Here is a 26,697-nt window from a genome sequence, read left to right on the forward strand (position 1 = left end):
AGCTTTTGTGAAGCCTTTGTAACATGTTTCTCCCCATCTCTGTTTCTATCTATCATTAGTTTTCGTTTCCAAGGGAGCTCCCTAGGCATTAGCCTTACAAAATTCACCTGAATTACTGAGAAAGAGGGAATAAAACACTTGCAGGAATTTCACAGCTGTGCCCAGAGGTTTCAACCATTGTATACATTATTTTCAGACGATGCCCAGTTTCCAGGCATTTTGGTCCACATAGGGTTATGCTTTTGATCTATTGTATCTTTCAAGAGCCAGTTTCTTGGTCTATTGGGTTTTTGATTACCTGACAGGAACTTCTACTTATTTCCTAGCAGTGAAGCAGAAAATGTCTGATGATTTAATGAGTCTACAGGTTAAAATCATTTTAAAATACATGCCATCCTCAGAGATCAAGTGGGCTAGCCACATTTTTAGATCCTGTATGTTTTTACTAAGCAGAGAATAATAAATGTCACAAAAGACATTCAATAAACCAGAAGAATACTATTTAAATCATTTGTGGATGGTCAGTCAGGGATCATTTATTGCATTTCTGATGTTGGAGGATTATTTAATACGTGTCCAGAAACAGACAGAAGACAATTTATACAAAAAGACTACAGGGAAGTAATTCACCACCACAACTCAACACTAGACAGTTCTTGGGTGCCCTGTGAACTGCAAATTTGGTGGCATCACAATTTTATATGACTAGAAGCCCACATCACAAAATCATCTGTTTGACCAGTGCCTATGTGAGAAGCTTCAGAAGAAAGCTACAGCACATCTGTAATAAAGACTTCAGCACCTTCTCCCCACAGAGTAACTAGGAAGCCAGCTTCTGACTTAATCTGCTCAATCAGGGCTTCAGGCTGTTGGCTCAGAAGCACCTGCTCTTCCAAAAGCCAAAAGACATTCAAATGACCTATAGATGTGTGTGACAAGGATGGGAGAAAGTAACCTGCCCTGCAATAGAGGAAGGTCCTGAATATCAAACTACTCCTAGAGTTCAGGCTACAGTCCACACCAGTGTCTGAGACAATTTTTTATTTTTACTTTTTAAAAAGGGGGCTTTGGAAACTGTAGCCAGAAATGCAAGGAGGAATTGCTTTATTCTGGTATGACACCAGACTCCAGTGGAGCATTGGTCAAGAACTCAGCATGTGTACATTCAGCTGCTTTTTAGGTAGAGAGCAAGTGGCACGGAGCATGTGATCTGTAAGCAAGGAGTAGTGTGGTCAACAAGTATGCCCTAAAAGTAAAGATGAGAAGGGATTTCTCAATCAAGATACAAACTCTTCACTATACTAAGTCCTAGGAAGAAAGGGTGCTTCAGCCATTCCCCAATCTGCAGAGCTTAAATATTTATTAAAAACATGGTCTTGTAGGTTTTTCCTTTTTCAGTGGGAACAATTTACTTTTCTAATTAGTAGCTATAAACAAGCCTTCCCATCCCTACTTTTTTCTTTTGTTTGTTTGTTTTTTCCTCCAATTTCATCTTCTACCTCTTCGTGACTGAGAAAGACTTCTCATTCTTTTCTGGGGATAGAGCTGGCATGACAACTGCAGGGCTGAAAACTATTTCATAGTTGCTTGATAAAGGACAGTAGCTCATTTCAGGAGTACTTCAGACAGCAGAGGCCATGGGCTAGAGCGCTAGGTATGAGACTGTAGAGAACTGGATCTGACCCCCTTTCTGTGAGTCGTCTTCTACAAACTTGCCTGGTCAACCTCCTCTGTAACACCACCTACCCCAGAGGGCTCCTGTAGGGCAGCTGTGGTAAAGACTGAGGCACGCTGAGGACACGGGAATGGATGCCAGCAAGGAACTGCTCTTCTCCCCAAGCACTGCGCTCCTTTCCCTTTGAGTTAATATGGATTGGAGCAAAGCCTTTTGTAATGAACTTAACAAAAGAAGATGAGTTGGCCTCAAAGCGGTAATAAAAAAAAATTTAAGAACTCGTATAATAAAAAACACATTCATATAACTGGGTTTTATTATTTCCCACAGTTTTATTTTAATATGTGACTCAGGGTGTGGAGTCAAGGTGTGATTCAGAGCAGTAATGGAACTTTAAAAGTTCGTACCACCAGGTGGGCCAGGCTCTCTGGTTGCCATTTCCAGGAAAGCCCTGGTCAAACAAAACTACTACCCAGCTCCAGGTATGCTTGGTCCACACAAGGTAAAATGCACACAATGTGTGACGGGTACACTGGGAGAAGCAGACAGGAGAGGTATATAGAATACCGTGACTAGAGACCAGAGGAAGTGAGAGAGCACCAGCCTGTAGCTACTGTTACATGTTGGTAATACTTAACATTAAGTACCAAAAAGAACACCTAGACGTTCCTAGGCCTTGCAGAGTATTTAACCATGCCCTTTAGACTTCAGGAGACTGAGAGCCCTGAAATCCATTCACCTAATGGCACCACCAGTAATCAGTGCTGGGTAGGGCAAGAGAAACAGGTACAGCAGATGTATTCAGCCATGGCAGCACACAGGGTTTTTTTTCCAGCACACTTGGCTTTGACTTCCTGCACACACCTGCAATTGCTCTGTTGAGAATCATCAGCATTTCATCCAATTAGCCTTGCTCTCTTCCTTCAAGAGCTCATCTTAGGAATTGTCAGTGAAGAGAAGCAGATGTTTTTTGTGAATCAGAGGAGTATGTATACCAAGCCTCACAAGGATGTACAGCATTCAGCCGCGGCCAAGTTAAACAAGGTTCTTTGATTTGTCACTGGCTTCCCCAAAGCCCCAAAGATCTGCTATGAGCTCAGCTTGAATGGCCAACAACTCAGGTAGAAAAACACCAATTTGTCTGAGCTGTCAGCAGCTCCCTGAGCTATTCCTGAAACACTACAGGACTTGACTCTACAATTTGAGACTTTCCAATTGAAAATAGTCCGTGTGTCACAGGCTGACTGTGGTTCCAGTTCAACAAAGCACTTAAGCACATGCTTCATTAAGAGCACTTGCACAACTGTCTGCTTTCCTACAGTTCATAGGTGACACAAGGTCTAGATTATCACTATTTTCAACACTACAGTCCGTGTAGTGCTGGACTTCTGCATCTCGCTGCTTTGAAACTTGATGCCTTTAAAAATGTTGCTCTTTTCAGCAAGATTTCCCAAGAACACAAGGTTGTGCAGTCATTCCATAAGTGTCTGTCCACATCTTCCAAGCTTGAAAGAAGGATGGAGATGTTCCTGAGGTACATAAGCACATATGCAGACAGTCAAGAAAGTACATTGGGCAGAGCTCTGAAGGGAGGCAGAAAGAAGCCACCAAAGTTAGGTCGAGCTGCAGGACATGCAGCAAAGTTTATTGTGTGAACAGCCAGAACACTACTGGAAGGGTGGTCAGTGGGATTACAAGAGTGAGCTCTAAATGCTGGTCCTCCTCTCTGTTAGAGACATGGCCTTTCACTAGCTTAAAAATTCCCTTTGCATTTCCTTAATCCTGATGTGCACACAGCAAGTGAATACCAACACCTGGCTTAAACTGAATCTTTCCAAGAGGTTTGATGTGTTCACATGAAGGATGATTGGCCAAATGCACACAACAGAGAAGAGCCCAGCTGTTTTCCAACATAATCTCCTTCTTTATTGGCAAGTTGCTCCAGGAGGAAGAAATGCTGCCTTGGAGAATCTTCTGCGTCTAGTTGCATTTGTGCAGGCTGCTCCCTGTCTGCATTGAGGGCCCTTTGCACTCTGGGTAACCCTACAGAGAAGTGCAGCCAGAAAATCTCACCACACCCACCCACCTCCTGAATTTTGTCAGGCAACACCCAAAGAGTCTAACCCCTTTCTAGGGAAAAGGGCAAGTAGGAGAAAAATCTGATGCTATCATCAAAAATCTTTGGGATGATGCACTGAACAGCAAATCCCCTACTCCTGTGATGATGATATCAAAGCCTAACAAAGAAAAGGCCTCCTGTCCCTCCTCCGCTTGAAAAAGTCCACCAGTGATAATACCAAAATATAACACAACACATAAGACTAAGTCTCAAGGCAGATTGCAATGGGAAGAAAACATCTGTTTTAGAGATAGGCAGCCAAAGCTACAGAGGTACGATTGTCCAAGATTACAGTAAGTGCTGGAGTTTGAGCATCACTCACTGTTTCCCAGTCCAGGGCACAGAGCAGATGTAAGCAATGGGCTCACTGGCAATCCTGCCTACACATAGCATCCCTGCTCTCATGAACCTTTTCTCTACACACAAGTTGTTTTGACTGGGAACCATCCAGGGCTGGCAGGTTATAAATGAAGACCAAGTACTGAAATAAAACTACCAAAAGTGCTGCAGTGCTCATGTCCATATTCTTCAAGCAGTGCAAGGACAGAAAGGTTTGGTGTTACTCAAGTGCACGAGACAGGTGGCACGAGACTCAAGTCCACGAGACAGTGGACACTATCCACACCTCCCTCTTGCTCTGCCTTGTGTGTGAGCAAAGCTCAAAATAACCCAGTCCTTCTGCCGGAGTGCACCTGTACCCTGCAGCAACAGAAAGGAGGGGTGGATGGATGACCCCATGTACTTGCGAGAGCCTGTCATCTCTGTCTCAGCAATTTCTGGGGCCAGAGTTTGTCATTAGTGGGGAAGCCAAGCCCAGAGTTTAACCTCCTTGCAGCTCTGTTTTCCCTGTTTACCAATGAAAATTATTTAATAAAAATTATTCCAGCAGGTTTACAGCATAGTTTCTGTGAACTCTTTTAATAGGTAAATACTGGAGGGGATGTGTATGAACTTTAAGCACAATACACTGATTACTGCCGAAACCAAATATACATTTCTGTCTGCAAGACAGCTCTCTATCTTGCGTATAATCTATTTTATTTGTAGTAAGTTTGCTGTGCAAACTTTCACCAGTGTGGTAAATGAAGAGCATGATGCATGTTCCGATTTGTTACTCTCCTCAGAATCAATAATATTGTACAGATGTTATGAGTTCCTTACTATCCCATGACACAATAGAGATGCCAGCTTACTAATAAGGGGAAAAGTGGCTTTTTTGTGTTTTTGTTTTGTTGGTTTTGTTGTTGTCATTTTGTTTTTCAGATCTTGAAGGCTGTTAGATAACCTGGTGTGCCAAACTGGCTTCCCCATTCTCTAAAGCAGACAACAAAACAAGGCTCTACAATCGACTCTGTCCCGAGGTGCTTGCAGCACACCTGCAGAGCAGTTGATGGGCACACTCAGGCACAGCAATCCCATCTACAGGCAGGGAATACACCTTTGGAGGATGAGATGCTAGTAGTAGCCAGCATTGGAGACCAGATGGCTTCTTAAATCACCTCTCCACTGACATGGGCCATAGGAGCACACCTTGTCTCTTTCAGGGAAAGCCAACAGGCTCGTGTAATGCCTCTCACCCAGAGCATACAGTTCACAGGCCATTTAAAAGCTGTTCCTTTCTGTTTCTCAGCTGCAGGTTAACACCTTCCAGCTGAGACCCAGTAACTGACTGCGTAAGCACTTCTGGTCTGTTCTAGGGCAAAGTCAAACAAGTTGGTTCAAACCGCTGCCAGATGGTGATGGCTCAGCTAACTTGTTTGATTTTGTCCTGGAAGAGTCAAAAGCGCTCACAGGTCAGGAAGAGTTGAGAGAGCTCCAGACTCCTGGATTAATGGATCTAACTGACACGGTAGGTATTAGCCCCTTTCAAGGCAGAACTAAGGCTAGGTTAGGCACCACTGACTTTCCCTTGACACAATCAGTTATCAGGGAGAGTATCAAAAAGGTAAGAGGCAGCAGTCTGCTGCATCGTGTCTCAGTGGGAAGTGTTTGGAATAGCAGCCCTGAGGTTTCCTCTGGCAGTTGACATACGCCCTGCAAGAAGGCAGCTGCCCTGCGTGCAAGCCCACAACACACTGACACACACCCCCACAGACACAGCTCGCTCTCCCAGTGGCATACTATATCAAATTGTGCTTTGTAGATATACCCAGAAGGATTATTATCTTTTTTTAAGACTACGTTAACCCAAACCCATGTCAACGACACTTTTAGTTCAATAGTTAGTTTAATTTTAATACTCCCACAGTAATTTTAATTTCAAGCTTAGAGGCGAGACTTTGAGAAACGACTACTTAAAATCATCAGCACGGGTACACTTGTGATCACTTTGGCCTTAAAATACTGAGTTACAGGACCAGAGTGCCATCTACCGGGCTTCTCAGAGGATGACAGGCGTGCACAGACTCGAGTCACGGTTTTCGTGTCCGATGAGGATGGAATTTGTGTTAGCGAGCAAAAGGAAGGGTGGACACGAACTAACTACCTTTAGAAAGTAGAGCCTTCAACTCTGCCCAAAGTGTTATGTTCATAAGAAAGATAATAAGAAATAGGAGCCAAGTGATAATTGTAAGTTACATGTGAAACTAGTTTTAAAAAAAAAAAAAAGCCCTCTCAATTTTTATGCACAATGTACTGACAAACAGGAAAGAAATTTCGAGGTAAGTCCCCTAGAATCTATCCAGGGACAAATATTATTTATTTTGAGTGACCAGAGATCAATAATTTTTGGGTGCACCAAGCAGAGAGCAACTGAACTGAAAGAAGAAACATGGAAGGTAATTCTGGATAGTCTCAACTGATATGGAGATATCATAGGACAATTATATTCAACTGATGGACTGGTCCAAGAAGAACCAAAGGATCTAGCACACAGATGCAGTATAGGGAGGGACAGGGTAAGTAGCAACATAGAGGGAAAAGAACATGGTGGGACTTTTCCTTTTGAAAAGGAAGCGAAACACGTCATGGTTAACCTCAAACCAAAAACCTGAGTCAACAGCACAACACTTGAAGTGTCACTTGGAAGAAATGCAGGTGACTATACCAACCCAGTTAGCCGTTGCAATGCATTAGCTTCAGTCCTATGTCCAGCTTAAGCCACCATCTTCAGAAATTGAAGCCAGTCCAGATGAAAGCAGTAAGAACAAGGTTTCTAAATTTTTCTAAGAAAAAAAAAAAAAAGATAAACTAAAGCATGCTGTTACAGAAAATGAGTCAATTTCCCACTGACCACCAAGGAAGAAAAAATAGAATTATGTTAATTACAAAGAAAAAATAAATTGATGATTGAGAAAAGCTTTTTAGTCATTACAGTCAAAATACTACCGTGCTGTTAGAGATCTTTTAAAAAAAATCAGAAAACAAATGCTTGGTCCGAAATTGATCATCCTCTCAAGTCCCCTACACGACTGCACCCCCATGTACTCCAGCACATGCCAACTGTATGAGTGCCCAACTGAAAGCAGGTTCTTTCAATAACCCTGGCTCTGGAAACCTAATTCATCAACAACCTACAAACAACTCTTTACGTAATCTCCTTACACTCATCTACTTATGAGCCATCATGAAATGTCTTTCAAGCAGTGATATAATTTAAAATACAATGGCCCATTTTATACAGCTGGAAATTTAGAAATACAAAGTTTTGACACAGATAGCTAGGTGTCCGGCAGTTCGCTCTTGATGAATAATTTACCTAAAAGACAACAAACATTCTGGTTACCAGAATCTAAGGGTGAAAGCCTGCTGCTCAAAGTGAGCTGATTTTTCGGTACATTACTGTCTTTTGCAGAGTCTTTGGGGGGAGTTATTAATGCTAGGTAAACCTCCACTGAGTACAGTCACATCCCTCCTATAGGAGCTCAAAACGCAGTGATATGGCCTGAAGAATCTCCTGAACTTTCTAAACCCCTGGATTCAAGTTCCCAGATCTTGCAGAGGACCATGAAAGAATGAAACCAGTCAGCACAGTCAGCCTTACCAACCAAGCTGTTCCCAACACCCAAATGATGCAACACCTTGCAGAATTCAGAAGGGAGCTTCACGGAAGACCCAGTTCTCAGCAGATCTCAGCTGATCATCTCATCCAGATCTCCATTCAGCAAGCCTGGAACACACTCTTAAGGTTCAGCCCACTCAAAAGCCCTTGTTGTAAGCCTGAAGACCATGTACTTGCTAACTCCAGCTCTTGGTGACAATCCTGTCCCTTACTGAAGGGGATGTGACTAGTCTCAGAAACTTCAGACAAGAGGAGACAATCAAATGCTTGATTACATGCAGAGACCTCCCACTGCCTGCATGCCACAAGACCTTTTTGGCTAACGATGGTTGCTGGATTCCCATGTATAGCTCTGTGTTCTCAGTACCCACACTAACCCTTATGGAGCAGAGAACTCCACTTCTTGGCACACCACATTTGAACTGTTCTGAAGCTCAAGGGCAGGGCAGTGTCTGGTGTGAAGAATCTTCATACTTCTTGGTAAAGAATGCTCCCCACATCCTGGTTACTCAGCCCTCACTTAATCATTTAGGAAGTTACAAAAGTAAAAGGATGTTTCTTTTTTATAAATAAAATTTGTAATGATATGAAATTTGCAACAATCAAGCAAACACGGCAAACCTTACTTTCAAGTTTATTAGCAATTAAGATTCACTTTACAATCCCATTGCTCCCCAAATTGCCTTTCGCTAAATCAGTCAGCCTACTGCTTTGTTTAAAGATGCACTACAAGATACTTTATCCTTCCAGGTAACTATTTCACAGCTGCTGTTTATAGTGACCCCATTAAATTGGAAATTGAACAACAATTTTCAGCAACAGTCGCAGTATGTTTCAATTTTGGACAGCTGGATATCTTTTAAGAAAATAGAAATTTGTTTAGAAGGATACACCAAAAAAAAAAAAAGTCAGATTAGGAAGAGTATAATCTCATAGACAATCTATGCACTTCTTTAACCTAGCTCTCTTCTAATATGCTTCACATACATTAAAGACTATATTCATTTGAAAACTCAGAGCATCCCTTCTTAGCTGTCATATTAAATTCCCTTATTATTTCTTCCCAAAATACAAACACCAAAATGGCAATGTTTGCCCCTGCTTTTTCTTTTTATTCCTTTTTTTTCTTTTTTTTTTTTTTAAGAGTATAAGTAGCAATGAATGAAGTGACTGGTTCCAAAAACTTTAATAATTTCTGTACATTTCAGAACATTGAGAAAAGGAGGACCAAAATAGCAACAAAAGAACACATGCAAGCTTCATTGCATCCTCTCTGTGCAGTTGCTATGCAGCAATTGCCTTCCTACAAAGAACTTTGGCTTTTTTGCTTACTAACATTTCGTCATTCAAGTAGATACAGTACGTTCAGATCCAAAACAATTTAAAAGAAGTCTCTGCACTGAAAGCTGTCTCAGATAACTACTAATTAGAACGTACATGCCCTCTGACTTGCTTATTTTGGAACAATATTAGCCATAGGACAGAATGCACAACTTAAATAAGCAGCCAATACTACCACAAAAAGTGACGAGCAAAATCCTCTCTTCATCCTCATGCAGAAAACACAGTGAAACAGGCAAGCACTCAGCCTAAATAAATAAATAAATAACTCTTTTTTGGTGGCTAATGAGGGCAACCTTTGTCATTGCTGTATTTTCCAAAAGGTTTCTGGCCCACTGCTGTTTTACACTCCTGTGTTTTGCTATGGATATTGGCTTATCGAATGCTCATGTCATAAACTGCCACCTGCTTTCTCCTTCAGCAACAGCAAAACACTTAAACTTTAAAAAGGGAAGTAATTTCTTATGCAGACACTGGGAAAAGAAACAGTAAATCAAAGTTCTTTATATGGATTTAGGTAAAGAATTTATCCTCTTTCCAAAGAGGGAGGAGAAAATGAAGTAGTATACAAGGATCCAAGGCTACACTCCTAAATTAAATTACCCAGATGGGTTTCCTGGCTGTATCCCCTTGCCTATAACCACTTTCCCATACACCATGTATTCAGCCTCAAACAGCGTAGAGAGACTGCGCCACTATCGGCCTCCATCACTGGCACAGCTGCATCCAACCTTGTTTGCCTACCCTGTTCATTACCCCCACGACCGGGTAATTAGGCTAAGCTTCTTACAAGATTATTGTCTGCAGTAGGAAGTACATTCTGGCAGACATCACAAATAAGCACTTACCAAAAAATCCTGTGCATATTGAGGAAAGGACTATCATATACCGTTATCTGTGCAGGTCTCTTCAAATGGGTGTTCGTAAGATCCTTCCTTGGGTGGGCAGCTGAGAGTTTAGATCTTTCCCATTGGAGCCTCAGAGAGAGCAGCTGCCCCGGGAGCCCTCACTGCCCAGCAGCCAAAGGCTTCCTGGTCCTTCTGGGAAGAGCCCCACACAAAGGCAGGGGAGGGATGCTGCCCTCAAGCCTGGAACTCCCAAAACAGGATCTGGTGCTGAACCTGCAAGGTATAGTCCATGACTTCCTTGCCTTGCTGAGCCACTATCAGATGTGCCCGTTCATCAGTGTTTCTGCTGCAAAGTCTTCCTGGCATGGAGATGAGATTCCACCCTGTGGTTCTCCTGTGCCAACACTGTTCTTTTAGCCTTGTTCAAAATATACCCAATGTGAAATTGAATGGGAAGAAAGAATGTTCTGAAGGTTCCTCTGCTTTTTTGAGTTTTAATGTTTTGTTGCATGCCTCTCCTAAGGAGACTCTCCCGGTGCTTTTCTGTTAGGTTTTTCCATACTTAATACTAGTAAAATACTTAAAAACATATGAATCAAATCACAGAGATGTGTCTCGTGTCTTTCAACAAGGAGGAACAGTTTTGGAACAAGATATTCATATCAATAAGCAGAGCGTACACGTGTATGATTGTTTAATATTTTTATTTTCCTTGGCGGAGTCCCCTAAATTGGTCAGAATATTAAAGGGTAAGGGTGAGGGGAGTCATAAAAAAATACACAAAGAACTAAGAACTGCAGCTACTGCACAGTAGAGTTGGAGAAGATTATTAGAGTTAATTGAATTCTAGTATTTGTTTTCATCATCTCACAGCCAGCGCACACTGTTTCTTGCAAATCAGCGTAAGAGGGCTGACTGGGATTTTTATCTTCCGCACAAAACCACAAAGATTACGTACGTATTTCAGAGCAAACCAACATTTCTACCACAGCAAAAGAAACTGAGTGCAGTGTTATCCTTCTAAGTGGTCATTCACTTAACAGATTTTGTGGTTGATCTGTAAAGGTTAAATGGTCTTAAACTTCATCATCAGACTCTTAGAACTCAGTAATACAGTTAGTAACAGTTAACAACAGATTCATTCTTTATTTCTTGATTTTTGTACTTTGATGAAGTTCTACCCATTATTCTTTTTAGCTTGAACAAACAATAGACTGTCACAGATAAATTTGCACTGAGTTAATTATAATACCTATATAAGATTAGCGTGTAGAGACTTTCAGAGGTACTAAAAATAACTTCAGTTGCTACCAGTGAAAAGCATAGCTCTGAAATGATCATTTAAACCACTTAGGAGAAATACGTAAAAGATCAGGTTGCTTTTGAGCATCTGAACTTTCATTTGTAGCCTTCACATTTCCCCGTCTTTAAAATGAGAACAGTAGTACCATTTATGTAGTTCAGAAAGCAAATCTTCCTGTAAAATGCTTCCTTACAAAAAGTACATAGTAATTCAATAAAAGAGCATTTTAGAAGTAGTTAGTGAGGCAATTCGTTTAGAAACAACAATTCTATGGAGTGATAGATCAATTTACGAAACAAGTCTCAGCCTCTGAAAAATCAATAACTCTTTCTATAAGAGCGGCAGCATAAAGCAGCCTTATGAAGTAAAATCACTTACGATTATCAGCTTTGTGAGAACAGTCCACTGATTCCCTCAAACGACTCACCAGCTTCCAGGCCATACTTTTCATTCTAAAGTCAAACAAAATCAGACCGATATCAGCACAGAAACTTCCCACCTTTCTTTGCCAATGTCTTACAATCCCAGACCTTCCTCCTCCCGTTTACACCAGTGCCCCATGACCAATTTCCATCTCTGTCTTGGCCACTCCACTGGCCCATGCCTACCTTCTTCCTACATCTCCTGGACATCAGATTTTCTTGTGAGGAAATTTTTCTGTCTCTGCACTTTCAGAATAGGTCGTCCACAGGGGGATCCTCTCTCAGGTGAGGAGGGCCCATACGATGAATGCAGAAGTGCTCTCAGGGTGGCGTTTACCTTGGCTTATATGCAAGGAGTAGGAATTTCCCTCAGTAAACCCTGGGCTGTCACAGCTTGAACAAGAAGAACTCTCATCCTAGGGTTTAACTTTCTGACTTCATCTGAGAGCACAGAAAACATGAGCCGCTGTCACTCTGTGAAGCAGCTTGTTCAGGGAGTATTGTGAGTTACTAGGGGACGTTATCTCCCCTACATTTACCTCAGCGTTAATTGCTGTCTGAGGGCAGGGCAGCCGCAGGTGAGCCCCCAGGACCGAGGCGGTATGGACAGCGGCACACACGGAGCCGCTGTACGGGGCTTTTTGTGCGATTTTTCCCCTCAGCCCGGAGACTGGGAAGGCAAATAAAGGCAGAAACACTTCGCACCTCCTGCCACTGCCTCAGTGATGTTACCGATGTCTGCCTGCCCACAGCGCACCGGTGCGGGTCGGGGCGGCTTTTTCCTTTAAATCATCGCACTGTGTGACTGAAGGAAGGCGGCGGGATAGCGGCCTAGCCGGGGGTGCCCCCTACCTCCCGCTGCCTGCCGCTAACGCCTCGCCCCGCACCAGCCCCAGCGCCCTGCCCTCAGCCCCCCTCGGCGTCCCCTCAGCGTCCCCTCAGCGGGGGCGGCGCATGCGCGGCGCGGGGCCGAGCGGGGCAGCGCAGCGCGGCGCGGGGCAGCGATGGCGGGCGGGGAGCAGCGCGGGGAGCGGCCCGGCGGCCCGGCGCGGGTGGCGCTGCAGAAGGAGATCGGGCTGGGCAGCGCCTGTGCCATCATCATCGGTAAGGGCGGGGCGGCCGCGGCCGGGCCGGGGCTGCGGGGCTGCCTGCTCGGTGAGCCCCCAGAGCCCCTCCGCTGGGTGCCCGGAGCAGCGGGACGGCTCGCCCCCCGGCTCGCCCCCCGGCACCGGTGGCTGCACCCGGCGGGGTCGCCGCTGAGCGGAGCGGGAGGGAAGGGGAGGCTGGTTTAGGGGTCTTGAGGTATAAGGCTGACTTAGGCGGCTCGCAGGTTTTCTGCCCGGTAAAGGTAGCTCGGGGAGGGCTGCACAGCGGGCTCGGGCACGGCGGCAGCCCCGGGTTCCCAGCCAGCCCCTGTCCCCGCGTCTGGGGCAAAACCCTTTTCCCTTCTAGGGTTTAATTATCAAAGCCCGGCGTGTCCCATGGCAAAGGCAGATTGCTTGGAAACCCTGGGAAAAAGCCGCCTTTGGGCAAAACCACTTCTTGCTCTGCGTGGAGTTAATGCTGTCTCTTTTTCGTTAAATATGCTGGCAGGTTTTCTTTATGCCAATAGTGTATAGAGGTGCTGTGAATACAAAAATGTAAGAGGATGGTTTTGCGTTGTGAAATAAAGTTAGTTTGATGCAGTGATCCGTAAGCTCTGCACCAACCGTCCCGTTGTAGCTGACTGCTGCAGTTCTAGCCAGCCACAGGTTGGACGTAGGGAATGAAAATCTTTGCTAATTAGTAACAGGAAGGGAAAACATGAGGGGGTGTTTGGAAAATACTGTGAATATCAGACTATAAACGTGATTAATAAGCTTGTGATTGCCATCTATACGCTAATTCTGCTAGTTTAAAATAAAGCATTATATGACTTGCAATCGGAGGAACAAATCAGATTGATTTCTGAGTACTCCCTAGCACAATGCTGCGAGGTGAAAGAGAAGGCGCTGAGGTGTGAACCCACTGCATTTGGGAGCGCCCCAGTAACATCAGAGTCTCCCAGTACTTCGTAGCCCATTACAACCCCAGGAAGTTTCACAGTTGCACCTGTGGAAATAAGAAGTGTCTTGAGGTACAGGTGCACCGCTTCATCCAGCTCAAACGTTGCAGGCTTCCAGCTGCTAGAGCCAGCGGCGGCGCTCCGACTGCCTTACGCCGCGGGATGCGTCCTGGCTCGGGGAGCAGGGGCTCTGGGGCCGGGCAGGGGCAGACCCAGCCTGTGCTGACTCCCCACAAAGAAACTGTTCCTCTTCCATCATCCTTCTGTATGCTCAACTCTAGGACAATTTTCTTACTACTTTTACAGCTGAGGTATTTGTCAATATAATGAAAATTGCTATGCCATCTTAGTAGACTCACAAAACAAAATTTTATCCTCTCTTTATAGAGTTTTGAAAAACTTTTCCCTAAGAAATACCAGTCACATAATGGAAAATATTCCCTCAAAAATGGCAGAACAAAGTACATCAAGTTAGGAATATAAATATGCCCTTTCTATAGCCATCTCATGGCCCCTGGCTTCTCCCAGTAGCCTAGCTTTCTCACATCACTTAAGACTTTGTTACTTTAACGTCTTTAAGATTTGCGTGCAGACAAGCCTAGTCAAAGAAGAAGGCTGTTTCCAAAGGTGGTTTCACATTAAGGCAAAAAACACCTCTTTGGGGTGTACTTGTATAAATGCAGGTACTAAATATAAAAACTTGTTCTAATGCTAAAAAGAAACTGATACTTAATGACTGTAAAGCTGAGCACTGTGTTTAGTTTAGTAACAAATCTTTCTGGCAATTCATCTCTGCTACAGAATTTTGGAAATTGCCTGAGACTCGCTGTAGGAGCACCCAAACTGCTTCATCTTAAGTATGGTTACAGACAGTGAAAACAAATCTCTCATGCTATTAATAACCTCCTAACGTACTCAATTACACTGCAAATTAACCTTGCCAATACTCCGATGAAGTGGTGCAGCTTAAAAAGTAGTAACGTGCTTTATTGTCTACTAAGTAACAACTTGTAGATACTATCTAATTGCTTGAAAACCCAGTTACTATTTATTTAGGAGACACACAAATCAATGTCATATTTAATTCAACAGTTATTTTATGCGTGTTCTACGTAGCTGGTTATACATTATTTGTAGAGCTCTATGTGTGATTAAGATTATTGCATGCCTTTTCTATGAGCACGGGCACACGAGCCATACAGAGAAATTCTTATTCAGTGCCTTCAATAAGAGTTGTGCCAATGCAGATGAAAACAGGGTAAGAAGCTCCATGACTTGGCTCTGTGTGGTTCCTGCCACATTCCACTGTTCTTTAGAAAAGTACAAGAATTAGAAACAGCAGCCTGATTAAGGTCTGATACCAGCCTGATACTTTTGGTCTGAGTAACAAAATTACCATTCTTACATTAGAAATGTACATGCAACTGTACGCACAAGTTGCATACATGAGATGTTTAACTGTTTAATAAAAGATGTCTGCCTGCTTGTTTTATACATATATATATGTATATCAGTTAAACGTCTCAAAGCATTTGTTTATTGAGCTTGTAAAGCTGCATGCAATTCGCCATAGGGTCACACTCACATTTTGGTGAAGTCTATTGTATAAATCCATATATCCATCTTATATAGTATAAACCAGACTATATAAGACCCATTAGAAGAGCTTCAAATTGAGCCACAATGCAATATGCCAGCTAAAACTAAATACATCTCCTTATATTGCTGAGCATAGGTGGAATTTAGCTGCATCAGCTGACTTAAGTTGGTTGCTTGAACATGTTTGAAGTACTTATTCTGTTCACACCTAAGCTTGGCATAAGAACCCTTATAAACAGGTTCCCAATTCAAGCCCATCCCACAGTGATAATATCAAAACTGTTATCAGATGTCCCGTGAGCAATACGTTCAGTTATTGCTGCTTCTGGAAATAGCTTTCTGGAATTGGTCTGTCAACATCACCCAAAAAACAACACTTGCTTTGTTCCATAGGTGATGTTAGTCAGCCACCTTATTGATGGTCTCAGCAGAATATATATGAGCTGAAAAGCCTCCTTACTTCGGAAGTGCTTCCTCCTGTCAGGACTGTCATAACATGTAATAGAAAATATTATCTGCATGATGCTAATGCATCAAGGAAACGACCAAATAAATTTCCTTGGTTGCCACTATACCTGCCTGGCACTGTTCTCATTAACTAATGATGACACATGCATCTACAGGAAGTTTACACTTGCATAAATACCACTTCCAAGGACAGTGCTCTGAGACACCAAGTTCAGAGCTATAATTGCACTGGATGCGATTTTTCCTCCTTGCCCTTCACAGAAAACTCTATTTACCAGCCTTCCTGTGTGCTTCCTCTCATTTTAACATGCCCTAAGTCCCACAGGCTTTTATACAGACATCTACTACAGGATCCAGCAAGCTGCTAGCTTAACACTAAGGAAGGAGAACACGAAGAGCTAGGAATCGTCTTTATACTTATGTTTTTAAAAAAATACAAGAACTTAAGTGGTAATGTATAAGTATTAATGCCAGCTACTTGGTCATATTTCATGTGCCATTGCTGCTTGAGGAAACTGCTTGTTGGTCATTGAATCAACCAGAACTGGTCAGATCCACTTCTTTATCAAGTAGTGTACGGAATAATTAGGAGATCATTCCTAGACAGGCCAGGTGGACTCTCCTGGAGTAGTATCCAAGTCACAGGACTGTAGCAGAAAGAAACATTATGAGAGAAAGATTACAAACACCCACATCTCTAGGTGATTTCTTTCTACTTCTGTGATCTTACCTGGGATTACAGAAAACAACGGTGCTGCAGCAAGGAGCTTCTCCCTCTCTGAGTCTGTGTGTGAGCAGTGCACTTTCATAGCTAGCTGAAGTTTCAGGACACGCTTTTGTTTGCTGGCTTGTGAGAGCAATACAGATTACCTCAGTTGTTCTGTCTCTCTCTCTCTCTCTCACACACACACACACACAAAGATGTTTCTAAAAAGAAAGAGTCTTCCTTATCTCTGTTACACTTGTTGCTAAATAATATTTTGAGCATTCAGTTCCAGGTGGTGCTTGCTGGCATAGCAGATGAAGTATTTAAACCTACATGACTAATTTTTTTTCAGGACGATAGGACAGACCTAGAATGCAGAGAAATGCAGTTCAATATCTTGTCCTCTTATAAATGCAAATTATGGTTAAATAAAGGCAGGAGTCAACTTTTGTTCAAGATAAATGGTACGTCTTCCCTGGTAACAAGAAACCACAAAGGTACTTTTGAAGCACTTCCGAAGGTATTTTTCCATGCAGTCCAGAGTCCTAGGCTGAGCTTCGTAACTATTGAAAATTCAATGTCCAGGTTCCATATGTAAAGAAAAGCTGGTGTCCTCAGTTGGGTGATACCCAGTATGAAAAAAGGTGTATGCTACTGAGAAAGATCATATGTTACATTTTGAGAGAAAGAAACCTAGAAAGGTCCATCCAGAGTGCTTGTACAAGTTACATTTGTTGGGTGATACATTTTAAGGGACCACAGTGTGTTCTCATGTTTTTCGAGGTGGTGCCAACATAGTTCTCCATCAGGATCCTTTGGAGTAGGCCTTCGCCTGCGTTTAGGGAGCTGAAAACACACTGCAGTTTTTACTTGCAAGTAAACCCATGGCAAAGTGTAAATTCAGCTTGGTAAAATTCCAGGGAGATCCTGCAGCTTCTCAGGGCTAGCCGGCTACCTCACAGGCTGATTTTACAGAGGGAGGCAAAAAAGAGCTCTAACTAGAAATTCCTAGCATAAGCATAAATTAATTAATTAATACAAACAACTTTGTATTTTTCTTAATTGAGTCATGCCAGAAATAGTAAACGGTTTTGTTTGTCCGCAGATGTGCCTTTCTGCCGCAGTCTGTATCCAGGAGGACTCAGCACATGAAGTCCCCCATGTACAACACAGAGAGCAAGAGAAGCAATAATAAAAAAAAAAAAAGTAAAAAAAAAAAGTAAAAAAAAAAAAACAGCATGAACAAATCCTTCCGTATGATCTTCAGAAACAGCAGTAGTAGACAATGAAAATCTTTTCAAAAAGAAAACAAAACAAAAAAACAAGATTTGTACTTTAGGAAGTTGTCAATACTTAAGCAAAACTTGCAACATTTGTAACAGTTCTGCTTCCTAGTTAGTAATTGACAGATGTTCATTGGTGGTTTGGGTTTGAGTGTTGTTTTTTTTTCCTTCTGTTTTTCTAAAAAATTGGAAAATTCTGATTAGGCAGACCACAGCTGCTCTGATCAGAAGGCTGAATTGATGGGCTTTGTTACGGACGTCAGTACTGCAGATACCCTGCAACAGAAACTCTCCTTCTTCCTTGACAGACAGAAAAACAAAGGTAGCATCTTTTGGTAGTGTCTTACTCCTGATCTGGCAGTACAGTGCCTGCTTTCAGTGGTGCCATAAATCTCCACTCGTGTTCCCTTTTCCTGTGCCTTGCAGCTCATTTCCTTCTAGCATAATGTAGCCTTTTCTGTTGAGAAACTCTGTTCTGCTTTGGCAGGCTCACAACAAGCAGAAATGGTTTGGTGGAGGTTTAGCTTTTTTGTGTTTGGAGCTTTTTGTGTGCCAAACTTTTCCTTTCAAGACCCCGTTTTTTTGTTGGGCTGCAGGGGGAGTTTCTACTAGCTGCTGCGCTTTTTTGTCATCTTGATTGCTGCATGACAAAATGAGAAGGCATTTGTCAGTACCAAAGTGCCCCAAATATTATAAAATATCTGAACAGTGTTGTTTTTTCTCCTGGTCCTGAAAAACCCTGAAGTCTTCCGAAGACTTCTTTAGCAGATGTTCTACAATGAAGAGCCAGCAATCCAGCATGGACTGAGCATCTCGGCAACCTAATTCTGTTTTAAATGCCTGTATCCCTCTCTGTATAGTGAGAGAACATAGAGAATATGCAAACCCTGCTCTCCTGAAGAAGAAAGCCACGTATAATGGTAAATACATTTTCTTCGCATGCCAGCCTCAACAAAACCTCTTTATGCAGTAGTAGTTTATTCTCCCGTCGTGTTCTTCTGGCATTGGCCTCTGGTAGTTGGGACTGAAAAGCAAGATTAGAGGAATGGTTCTCTACAAATTGTTCCCATCTTCAGGAACTCATAGGTTCTATTTTTCTGATTTCAGAGTAATGAATGGCCCACTCTAGTGTTAGCATGAGCTGATTGAATTCTTGCTCCTGGACATGCTTCCTCATTTCTTTCAGACAATAGGGACAAATTCCACTGGATTTCAGAGAAAGAAAGGTGGAGAGGCATTTACTGGTGAATTTTAAGTCTGAGGAATGGCTGTATCATTGAGTAATGGAATAACCCCAACCGCTGAATTGCTCCAATTTATTTCCAGCTTTCTTTAGAATAGTACTAAAGCTTATGGAGAAATAAACCATTTCTGCATTTGGCAAGTTGATTTTTTTTTACTTGATCCTTAAATGCTGTTGTAACTGCACATCAAGCATAGGGCTTCAAGATCAATAGTGTAAAATATAGCGTTAGAAATCAGGAAGACTTCAGAAAGGTTACTTCTGACTCCAAGAAATAGGTCAGTCATCTGGATGAGCGGCAGTTTTTCTGCTGTGAAGAACAATAGTTCTTTCATCAGTTTCACGAAGCCACATAATCTAGATCAGGCCAAACATCTTAATATAATAAACCACAAAAAAATACATTTAAATAATAAAAGGACCTTATTTAGAGTCACAAAAGCCAGGAAAAAATCAACTTAAGAAAGAATCTCATTCTTTGATTGAATACACTAAGTCAGAGAACTAAAATCTATAGTGTTATATGATCTACGTCAGTTCATGTCATAAGGCTGCCTGTTACATTCACCTGTGACACTGGACAAGTCACAGATGCATTAACAATGCTACATTAAATCTGGACCAGATAATCACACAGGGATGGGCAGTAAGGCTAGAAAAAGTTGCTTTTCTTTTCTAGATCTCTTTAGTCCCTACAGAGAAGCATTCAGACAGTGGAGAACAGAAGTTGAGCTCCCATATGGAAGTGCCTTCTCTACAAATAAAGCAGTTTTCCAGGAAACTCCTTGCAGTTGAATACTTGTGCATGATATAATAAGCTAGTGGTTTGACAAGGAAAAGCATCCATAGTTTTCTAGTCTTTTGTAGTTCCTGAGCATTTTCCATCTTTTTGCTGTTACATTGTGCAATTACGGTGAGACACTGAGAACCAACTATTAGCACACGTCATATAAGATGGGTTTTTTGTAGTCCCATATAGTGCTGTGAGATCATGCACTCCTGCTCACACCCTGTGAGGAAGGTTTATGAATTCAGAGGAGCATTCCTTGCCTTCCTGCCAACCCGTGCCTTGGAAAGGATCAGTATGTGCATCTCCATAAAGTTAAAGATAATGATTGTCAAGGAATGCAAGGACTTACGGCTTTAAACTGTATGCTTTCATACAATAAAAAATTCATCCTTTAGCACAAAACACCCCTGGGATCGGTTTTTATTAGGGAATAGCAAGGAATGGACTAGAAGGATGAAAACGAGAGGCTGAGTTCCTTCTCTGAATTACTTTCAGAATTCTTTAACAGCTCTCCTGAGAGCTTAATACAAAGGGGTTTGCTTGCTTGTTTTCAGGGAGGTCATCTCAAACTATATTTCATTTTCATTTCCTTCTGACTTATTTCTTCTGCCCAGATTTTGTCCTGTTTTTATAGCAGACTTGTCTCCTGGGTAGCTGGAAACCTGGGGGTTCGAGCCTTGTTTCATCACTAATTTTAAACAACGCAGACAGTTCTGATGTCCATGAATGGGAGACCAAACCATTTCAGAAACAGCGTTCTAGGACTTCATAAATGCAGACTGATAAAATGAACAAGAAATCTGGGAAATAAATAGTGCTACTGATAGTGGATCAGCTCTTCTAAGTGGTGAAGGGGTGCGGAGTGGTTTGGTTTGGCTTTCCAAAGAAGTAGCGCTGAGCTTGAACTCTGGTAAATGCTTATAAGTTTCATTGTTTCTGATTTTCTTAATTTCAGTCTGAAAACTTGAAAAGCCATGCACTTCAGAAACATATATAATCAGCTCATTTTATTAAGTATCTTGAAAATAGTAATAGCATTAGTTAGCATAAAACAGCAAAAAGTACCCAAGCTTGTTACTTCCAAACACTGTGCTTAGACTCAGCTAAATTAAAAAATAGCTGAATCAATATTTTAAGAAAAGGGAAAGAAGTATTTGTTTCTGGGTGGTGTCTTCACATGCCTAGCCTTCAGCTTTGAAGAGATTTCTATTTTTATGACAGAATTAAAATACTTGGAATTAAAAATAAGCTGACAAACTACTTTTTTTGTACTACTGCTAGTAGATCTTGTTGCATTAAAGCAATCTCTTACAATAAACTCTGCCAGAGACCAGTAGGATATGTCTGTGTGTTTGTTCACTGTGGACACAGCTAGTTACCAAGCAACGCATTAAGATTTAAGCAGACTATTACAAAAGGTACCGAAATCCTGTACATATTTTGAGTATGTACAAAAGGAATGCCTCCCCTTAGTGCTCGGGCTCCCAACAGAAGATTAAAGACCTTTTTCTTAACTGGTCCCAAGCCCCTGTGCAGTAGTTGTGCCCACCCTGGGAAACATGCTTGAATACCACTTTTTGCTTTTAAATTCCACATGAGTTTGTTGACTTTAATGAAACTTAAGGATGTCTTTGTATTTGCTAGAACAGAGACAAAGCCATTTAGAGATTTAATGACACTGTGCTGATAGAGGTGACGTTAACTACAGCAGAATTTTGCTAACACAGATTTACAACCAGAACGTAAAGTTGGGTGCCTGACTGATTTCTGATCACAGAGCTGTGAAACCTACAAGAGCAGCAAACTTTGTGCATGTCCTGTTTATATCTGCATCCAAAATACGGTTTGTGTAAGAGCGCAAGCAATGGCAGTAGAGCTTAAAGGAGGCTCCTGTTCGACCTCTTCCTCTAACCTGAGATATACCACAACAGTTTTTGGGTAGCTTGTTACTACTCTTTTCATATTTTCTTGTTTTAAATATGCATTGCCAGGAGTCACCCTGAGTCCCTTTGCTGCTGCAGAGTCCTGGGGTAAGCACGGTTCACATGCAGGTTCTGGCAGCCACAGCTGGGAGTTGAAAGGGCCTCAATGCATGTAAAGACGTTTTTAATTCACAATATTCACTTTGCTGAATGTATGTGCATTAAAGGAGGAATGTTTTTCCCAGCAAAAAGCTGCAGAATGATCCCAGGCGAGGTGAGCAGGGAGGTGCCGCAGCGAGGTGGGGGTCAGGGAGCCAGTGCCAGCTTCCAGGCTGGTCTCTTCCACTGACACCATCTCACAAAGAAGTTCCTTCTATGCCCTTGGACAAGTGTACTGTGCAACTCCTGAAATTGCATACTATTGTATCTTTCTAATTAGGCAACTGGGCAAATGATACCTCCATGAAGACTGACAACTTTCAGGAACAGACAGGAAGAGGCTTTCCTGCTGGGCAGCAATTGCTGCTAAATTTTCCAGACTGTTCAATAAATCTGTTCACCATGCTCATTCACATTCAATAGAGATTAAAGATATATATATTTTCCATAACACAAGTTATGCTTGGTGTGAGGGTCCCTGCCACTGGACCGAGCAGGACTGAAGAGCCTGGGCTGGCAAAAAGCTGGATTCATCATATTGTCCTCGTCTGACCCACAGCGTTCCCCGACACAGCTGAACTCTTTGGCTGGTATTAAAGCTAGGCTGGTGAGCTGTAGAGCAGCGTTTTGTAATTGCTTTTCTTCTTGATAAATACTGAAGATTATTGCAGGTGCAGAGGGCACAGGAGAGCTGTCCCAGAGGCGCAGCTGTCTCTAGTAAGATTTCTCAGCCAAGGAACAAACATTAAACCAGTTGCATGGTCTGGCATCTGCCTCTTGAGCCATGACAGGGATGCCTTGCTCTACGATCAGTTGCTTTTCAGAAAATCAGGAGTTATCTGGTGGTGACGAGGCACACGGCGTGCTAGAGAAGACCCCCACCCTACCCCCAGCACACCTGCAGGGCAGGGCATTAGGACCTACATCAGGAGATTTAACAACACCTTTCTGCTGCTTTCAGGTAAACTTCCAGGTCTGGATACTGAGGCCCAAAGAGCATAGAAAACAGACGTAAGACAGTCAGATAACAACGGCTAATACAGCATAAAGCTGCACTATTTATAGTGTGCAGTGCTGCACTTTCTTTCCAGGGCAACCCAGGCATTTTAGGAACAAGAGGGGTTTCTTCTCCATCCAAGGCAGGTTTGGTGTTCAGTTTCTCTTTGGAAATTAGCAGAAGTGACAAAGCCTTCCCTAACACCACATTAGTGTTCTGTTTCAAGGGTCCTTTATGTACTAAATGCCCACAGGCAAGGGGTCCCCTCGTCTCATCTGGCAGCACTGCCCTACCGTGAATGCTGCTCTAGGTGCTCGGGACAAGAGCGGAAAGGGAAGGTGGAATATGAAGCTCCAAGGTGGCTGGTTGTAATCCCCGCGTGGACACAGCCCTACCACCACCACACACGCTGCTGTCAGCATGGCAGTGTGCTGGAGCTCACACAGTGTTACTCCTGTGACAAACTCCCCAGGAAAATGCCTCCTACTCCCTAGCAGAAGGTTTTTGACCAGTATTTCTGCCTTATCTGTGGTATTCATGGCAGCACATAGAGGGGGCATGGCAGGCTGAGGTTTGCTCTCCAGGGTAATGAAATGCAGCCCACATATCCCCACACTGGCAAGAGAAGAGGAGAACAAGTCAGAAGTTAAGGAAGTAGAGAAATCAGACCAAGTACAAGAGTCAGAACAGAGAAGCAGGAAATAAAGCAGTGGACTGTGAGCTTGAAAAGAGCAGACAGAGCTTGCAGCCGGTGAAAGGATTAGCAGAATAAAAGGAGTTCTCAATTCAGAACAACAAAAATCCTATCATACAGGCTTTAACTTCTCCTTTGATATAAACACATTGCAGCAGCGCTACTCGAATAAAATGGAACAGACCCAAGCACTAGCAGCACGCCCGTCTTCTTTGTTATTTCACATAAGGCCGCCTCCCGGCCTCCCCTCACCACGTAAGGACCGCAGTGCAGGTCTGCCCTCCACACAGGTCGGTGCAGGAAGGCACTGTGTGGGTGGGCACCACCAGCTCTCCTTCCAGTTGCTAAACAGGGCTCTGCAATTTTGAACAATTTGTAATTTTGAGCAATTTGTAAATTAATTGATCATATCCAGTGTGTGCCCACGTGCATACTCAGGACAGTTCCCAATGATGCTTGCCAGTTACAGAATGGGATCAGGGTGTTTGCAGGGCTGTTTTTGATTAAGGTAGCATTTGCATTTGCCTGTAAGTACTATTCTGATCATAGCCCACATCACATCTTTTGCAGCGAGGTCATTTACAGTCCTGGTGCGCCCTTCCTGCAAGTACAGTCAGTACCTGTCAGTGTCGCCTCCTTTGAATGTTATTCAAGTGACAGATTATTTTGTGAAGACTGTTAGCAAAATGGTTTTAAAAGCTTGAAGTTTTTCTTGTTTAACCCTCTTCTGTATAAGAAAAGCAATTGTCACATTATGACTAATTTTACAAGAACATAAAAGTGCATCATCTTTCAGAAAGGGATAATTTTAAACTGCCACATTTTCTGTTTTTAAGCTATTGGGCAGAGGTTGGACTACTAATGGTTTGAGCATGGTCAGCCTCGTATGGCAAGCAGCAGCATGCAGGTAAACAGCAAAACCTGCAGCCCCATAAATGCACCTTGCAGGTTTCGCAAACGCTCCTCGTCTATGAGGCTACTAGTGGAGAGTAATTCCAAACTAATCATCTTTATTAAACAGTCTGCACAATGTAAGCTAGAGCCAAATGTGCAGCTTGTAACTTTTGAAGAACTTTTCCAGTGGCCCCAGAGCAACGAGAGGCCTGGGATGCTCCACGCTGTGGGTTGTGCCTTCTCCACAAGGCCAAGGGGCTGAGTGCTCCCCGCACCACCGGACTGCAAAAGTGCTCAGCTCAGCGAGAGCTTTTAAAGACTGAGATCAGAGGCTTTCACAAGTTTGCTCTGACTGCTCCCCTCTAGACCGTGGATTTTCTAATTGCCCACCAAAATCAGCCCCGCGCAGCGCAGGCAGCACCCGAGATGAGCTCCCTGTGCTCCTCGCTTCCCTCTCGACCCAAGCAGAAGGCCTCGCCCTCGCCCTCGCCCGACCCCGAGGCGAGCGGAGGGGGGCTGCTCTCTCTCAGGGAAAGCTCCGCGTCGCCGCTTTGCGGACGGGGCGAACCCCGGGGGGAAGAACCCCGAGATCACCCGGCCCGGGGCCGCCGGGGCACGGCCGGGCCGCTCCGGCCGCCAGGGGGCACGGGAGGGCCGGGAGCGGGGCCGGCAGCTGGGCCGGCCGGGAGCGGGGCCCGGTCAAGCCCGGCCAGGCCCGGCCGCGGTCCCTGTCAGGCGCCGGCGCCCTCAGGGCCCGGCTGCTGCTCCGGGAGACCCGCGACCCTCGAGTCCCGCAGAGCGGAGCTGTGTTCTGGTTACTCGGGAGGCGAACAGCTCCCTTCCAAGTGTGCGATAGGCTGAGGGGAACGCTTTTGTCAGTGTTTTTGAGCAGCCTGGTTTTAAGGAGTTTTAAAGTTGGGCGTAGTGTAAGCAGATTACAAGTTGGTAACCCAGCCAAATCCACCTGGAATGCCGGAATCAGCTTGTGATCGGTGGTCCTGTTCTTACTTGCTAGGAATTTGAACATAAGCATTTGAACCAGTCAGGTTTTAAGATCATTTAATTTTGTTAAATACCACTCCCCGTAGACATTAAATTACCACTGTTATTTTATAGCCATTTTTCATTTTTTTTTTCCTTTAAAAGTGTATTAGCAGAGGAGCCATAACTCATTTTCCACTAGTACAACAGTTATATCTTTTCCTCACACATGAAATTAAACAGTTATTAGTTTAATGCCAAGCTTTATATATTCTTTTATTCTTCATCCATTCTTCATTAAGAGTTTTCTGAATGCTATTTAAAAGCAAAGAAGTTCAAGGCCATTGCATGAAATCCGTAAAACACTGCCACATCACCTAAATTCATGCTTGACAAGAGGTCAAGAAAAGGCGTGCTGTGCTGTGTTTAATCCAGGAGTGTCCCTACATTTTAGTAAATTCTTGAGCCTGGATGCTTTGTCAATTCAGAACTTCACCTACCCTTTGTATTTCAATAGCAGGAGCACTTATGTATTAAAGGCTGCACTGCTGCCAACGTGCTGGAGAGGAGCAAGGGGAGATGCCGAGCAGCCCCCTGTGCACATCCATACCATTACATGTCCTGAGGCCAGCCTCAGTGACCTATCCACATTGTGCCCAGGGCAGAGAGTGGCATGGTTATTCCCTGGAACCACAGGAGCCCACAGGACTGCCCGTACCACAACATTTCTAGTTAGCACCACAACTGTGAGCTACGCGTGTCACTTCTTGGCTGGTTGTGTAGGTGTGTCATGTCCCGAGCTCACAGACAGGCAGCAACGATGCAAACCAGTCACTAATGTCCTCAATTATGAGTGCTTAACTCCTCGGAGCCAATTAGTAGCTAACAATTATCTGGACTGGAGGCTGCTTAGTGTAGTGGTTTTCTGCTAAATAAATAAATAAACCCACAGTGGGTTACACCATCATCATTACTGATGTAATCCACCTCGTATTTAGATTCAATGTAAATTTGTAAAGCACAATTCCTCTCATCTAAGCCTTTTTTTTTTCTTTTAAACAGTAATCTCAAATCTTTACAATATTCCATATTCAGGTAAAACAGGTTTATTAACTCAAAGGAGAAGGCAAAGCTTCAGCACTTGTGCCTAAGAGCTCTCTCAAGCAATGGCAGACTGTCATCCTTTTGGGCTGAGCAATGTCTGCTTCG

General features: G+C 43.3%; 2 protein-coding genes across 10 annotated transcripts in view; one reads left to right on the plus strand and one right to left on the minus strand.

Moving 5' to 3' along the window:
• The window catches only part of LOC308176681 (uncharacterized protein), a 187,945-nt gene that overhangs the window by 151,251 nt on the left and 9,997 nt on the right, over window positions 1-26,697 (minus strand). For 3 of the 5 annotated variants that reach the window (XR_013938468.1, XR_013938469.1, XR_013938470.1), the window contains exons 1-2: window positions 11,895-12,018; window positions 11,665-11,738 (exon numbers count right to left, since the gene is read on the minus strand). The gene's annotated coding sequence lies outside the window, so the exon portion shown is untranslated. Of the gene's footprint in view, window positions 1-6,844; window positions 6,959-7,776; window positions 10,257-11,664; window positions 11,739-11,894; window positions 12,019-12,829; window positions 16,467-16,549; window positions 17,623-26,697 lie in introns of those variants that run through there. The other 2 variants (XM_080552770.1, XR_013938473.1) reach the window with 2 other exon arrangements.
• Window positions 12,687-26,697, plus strand: part of SLC7A10 (solute carrier family 7 member 10) — a 49,115-nt gene continuing 35,104 nt past the window's right edge. For all 5 annotated transcript variants that reach the window (XM_080552748.1, XM_080552750.1, XM_080552751.1 and 2 more), the window contains exon 1: window positions 12,687-12,812. In XM_080552748.1, coding sequence (XP_080408874.1) covers window positions 12,713-12,812 — 100 coding nt within the window. In that variant the 5' untranslated portion in view covers window positions 12,687-12,712. The remainder of the gene's footprint in view (window positions 12,813-26,697) is intronic.

This window comes from Anser brachyrhynchus (assembly GCF_964034855.1).
Source record: "Anser brachyrhynchus genome assembly, chromosome: 12".
Classification (NCBI taxonomy): Eukaryota; Metazoa; Chordata; class Aves; order Anseriformes; family Anatidae; genus Anser; species Anser brachyrhynchus.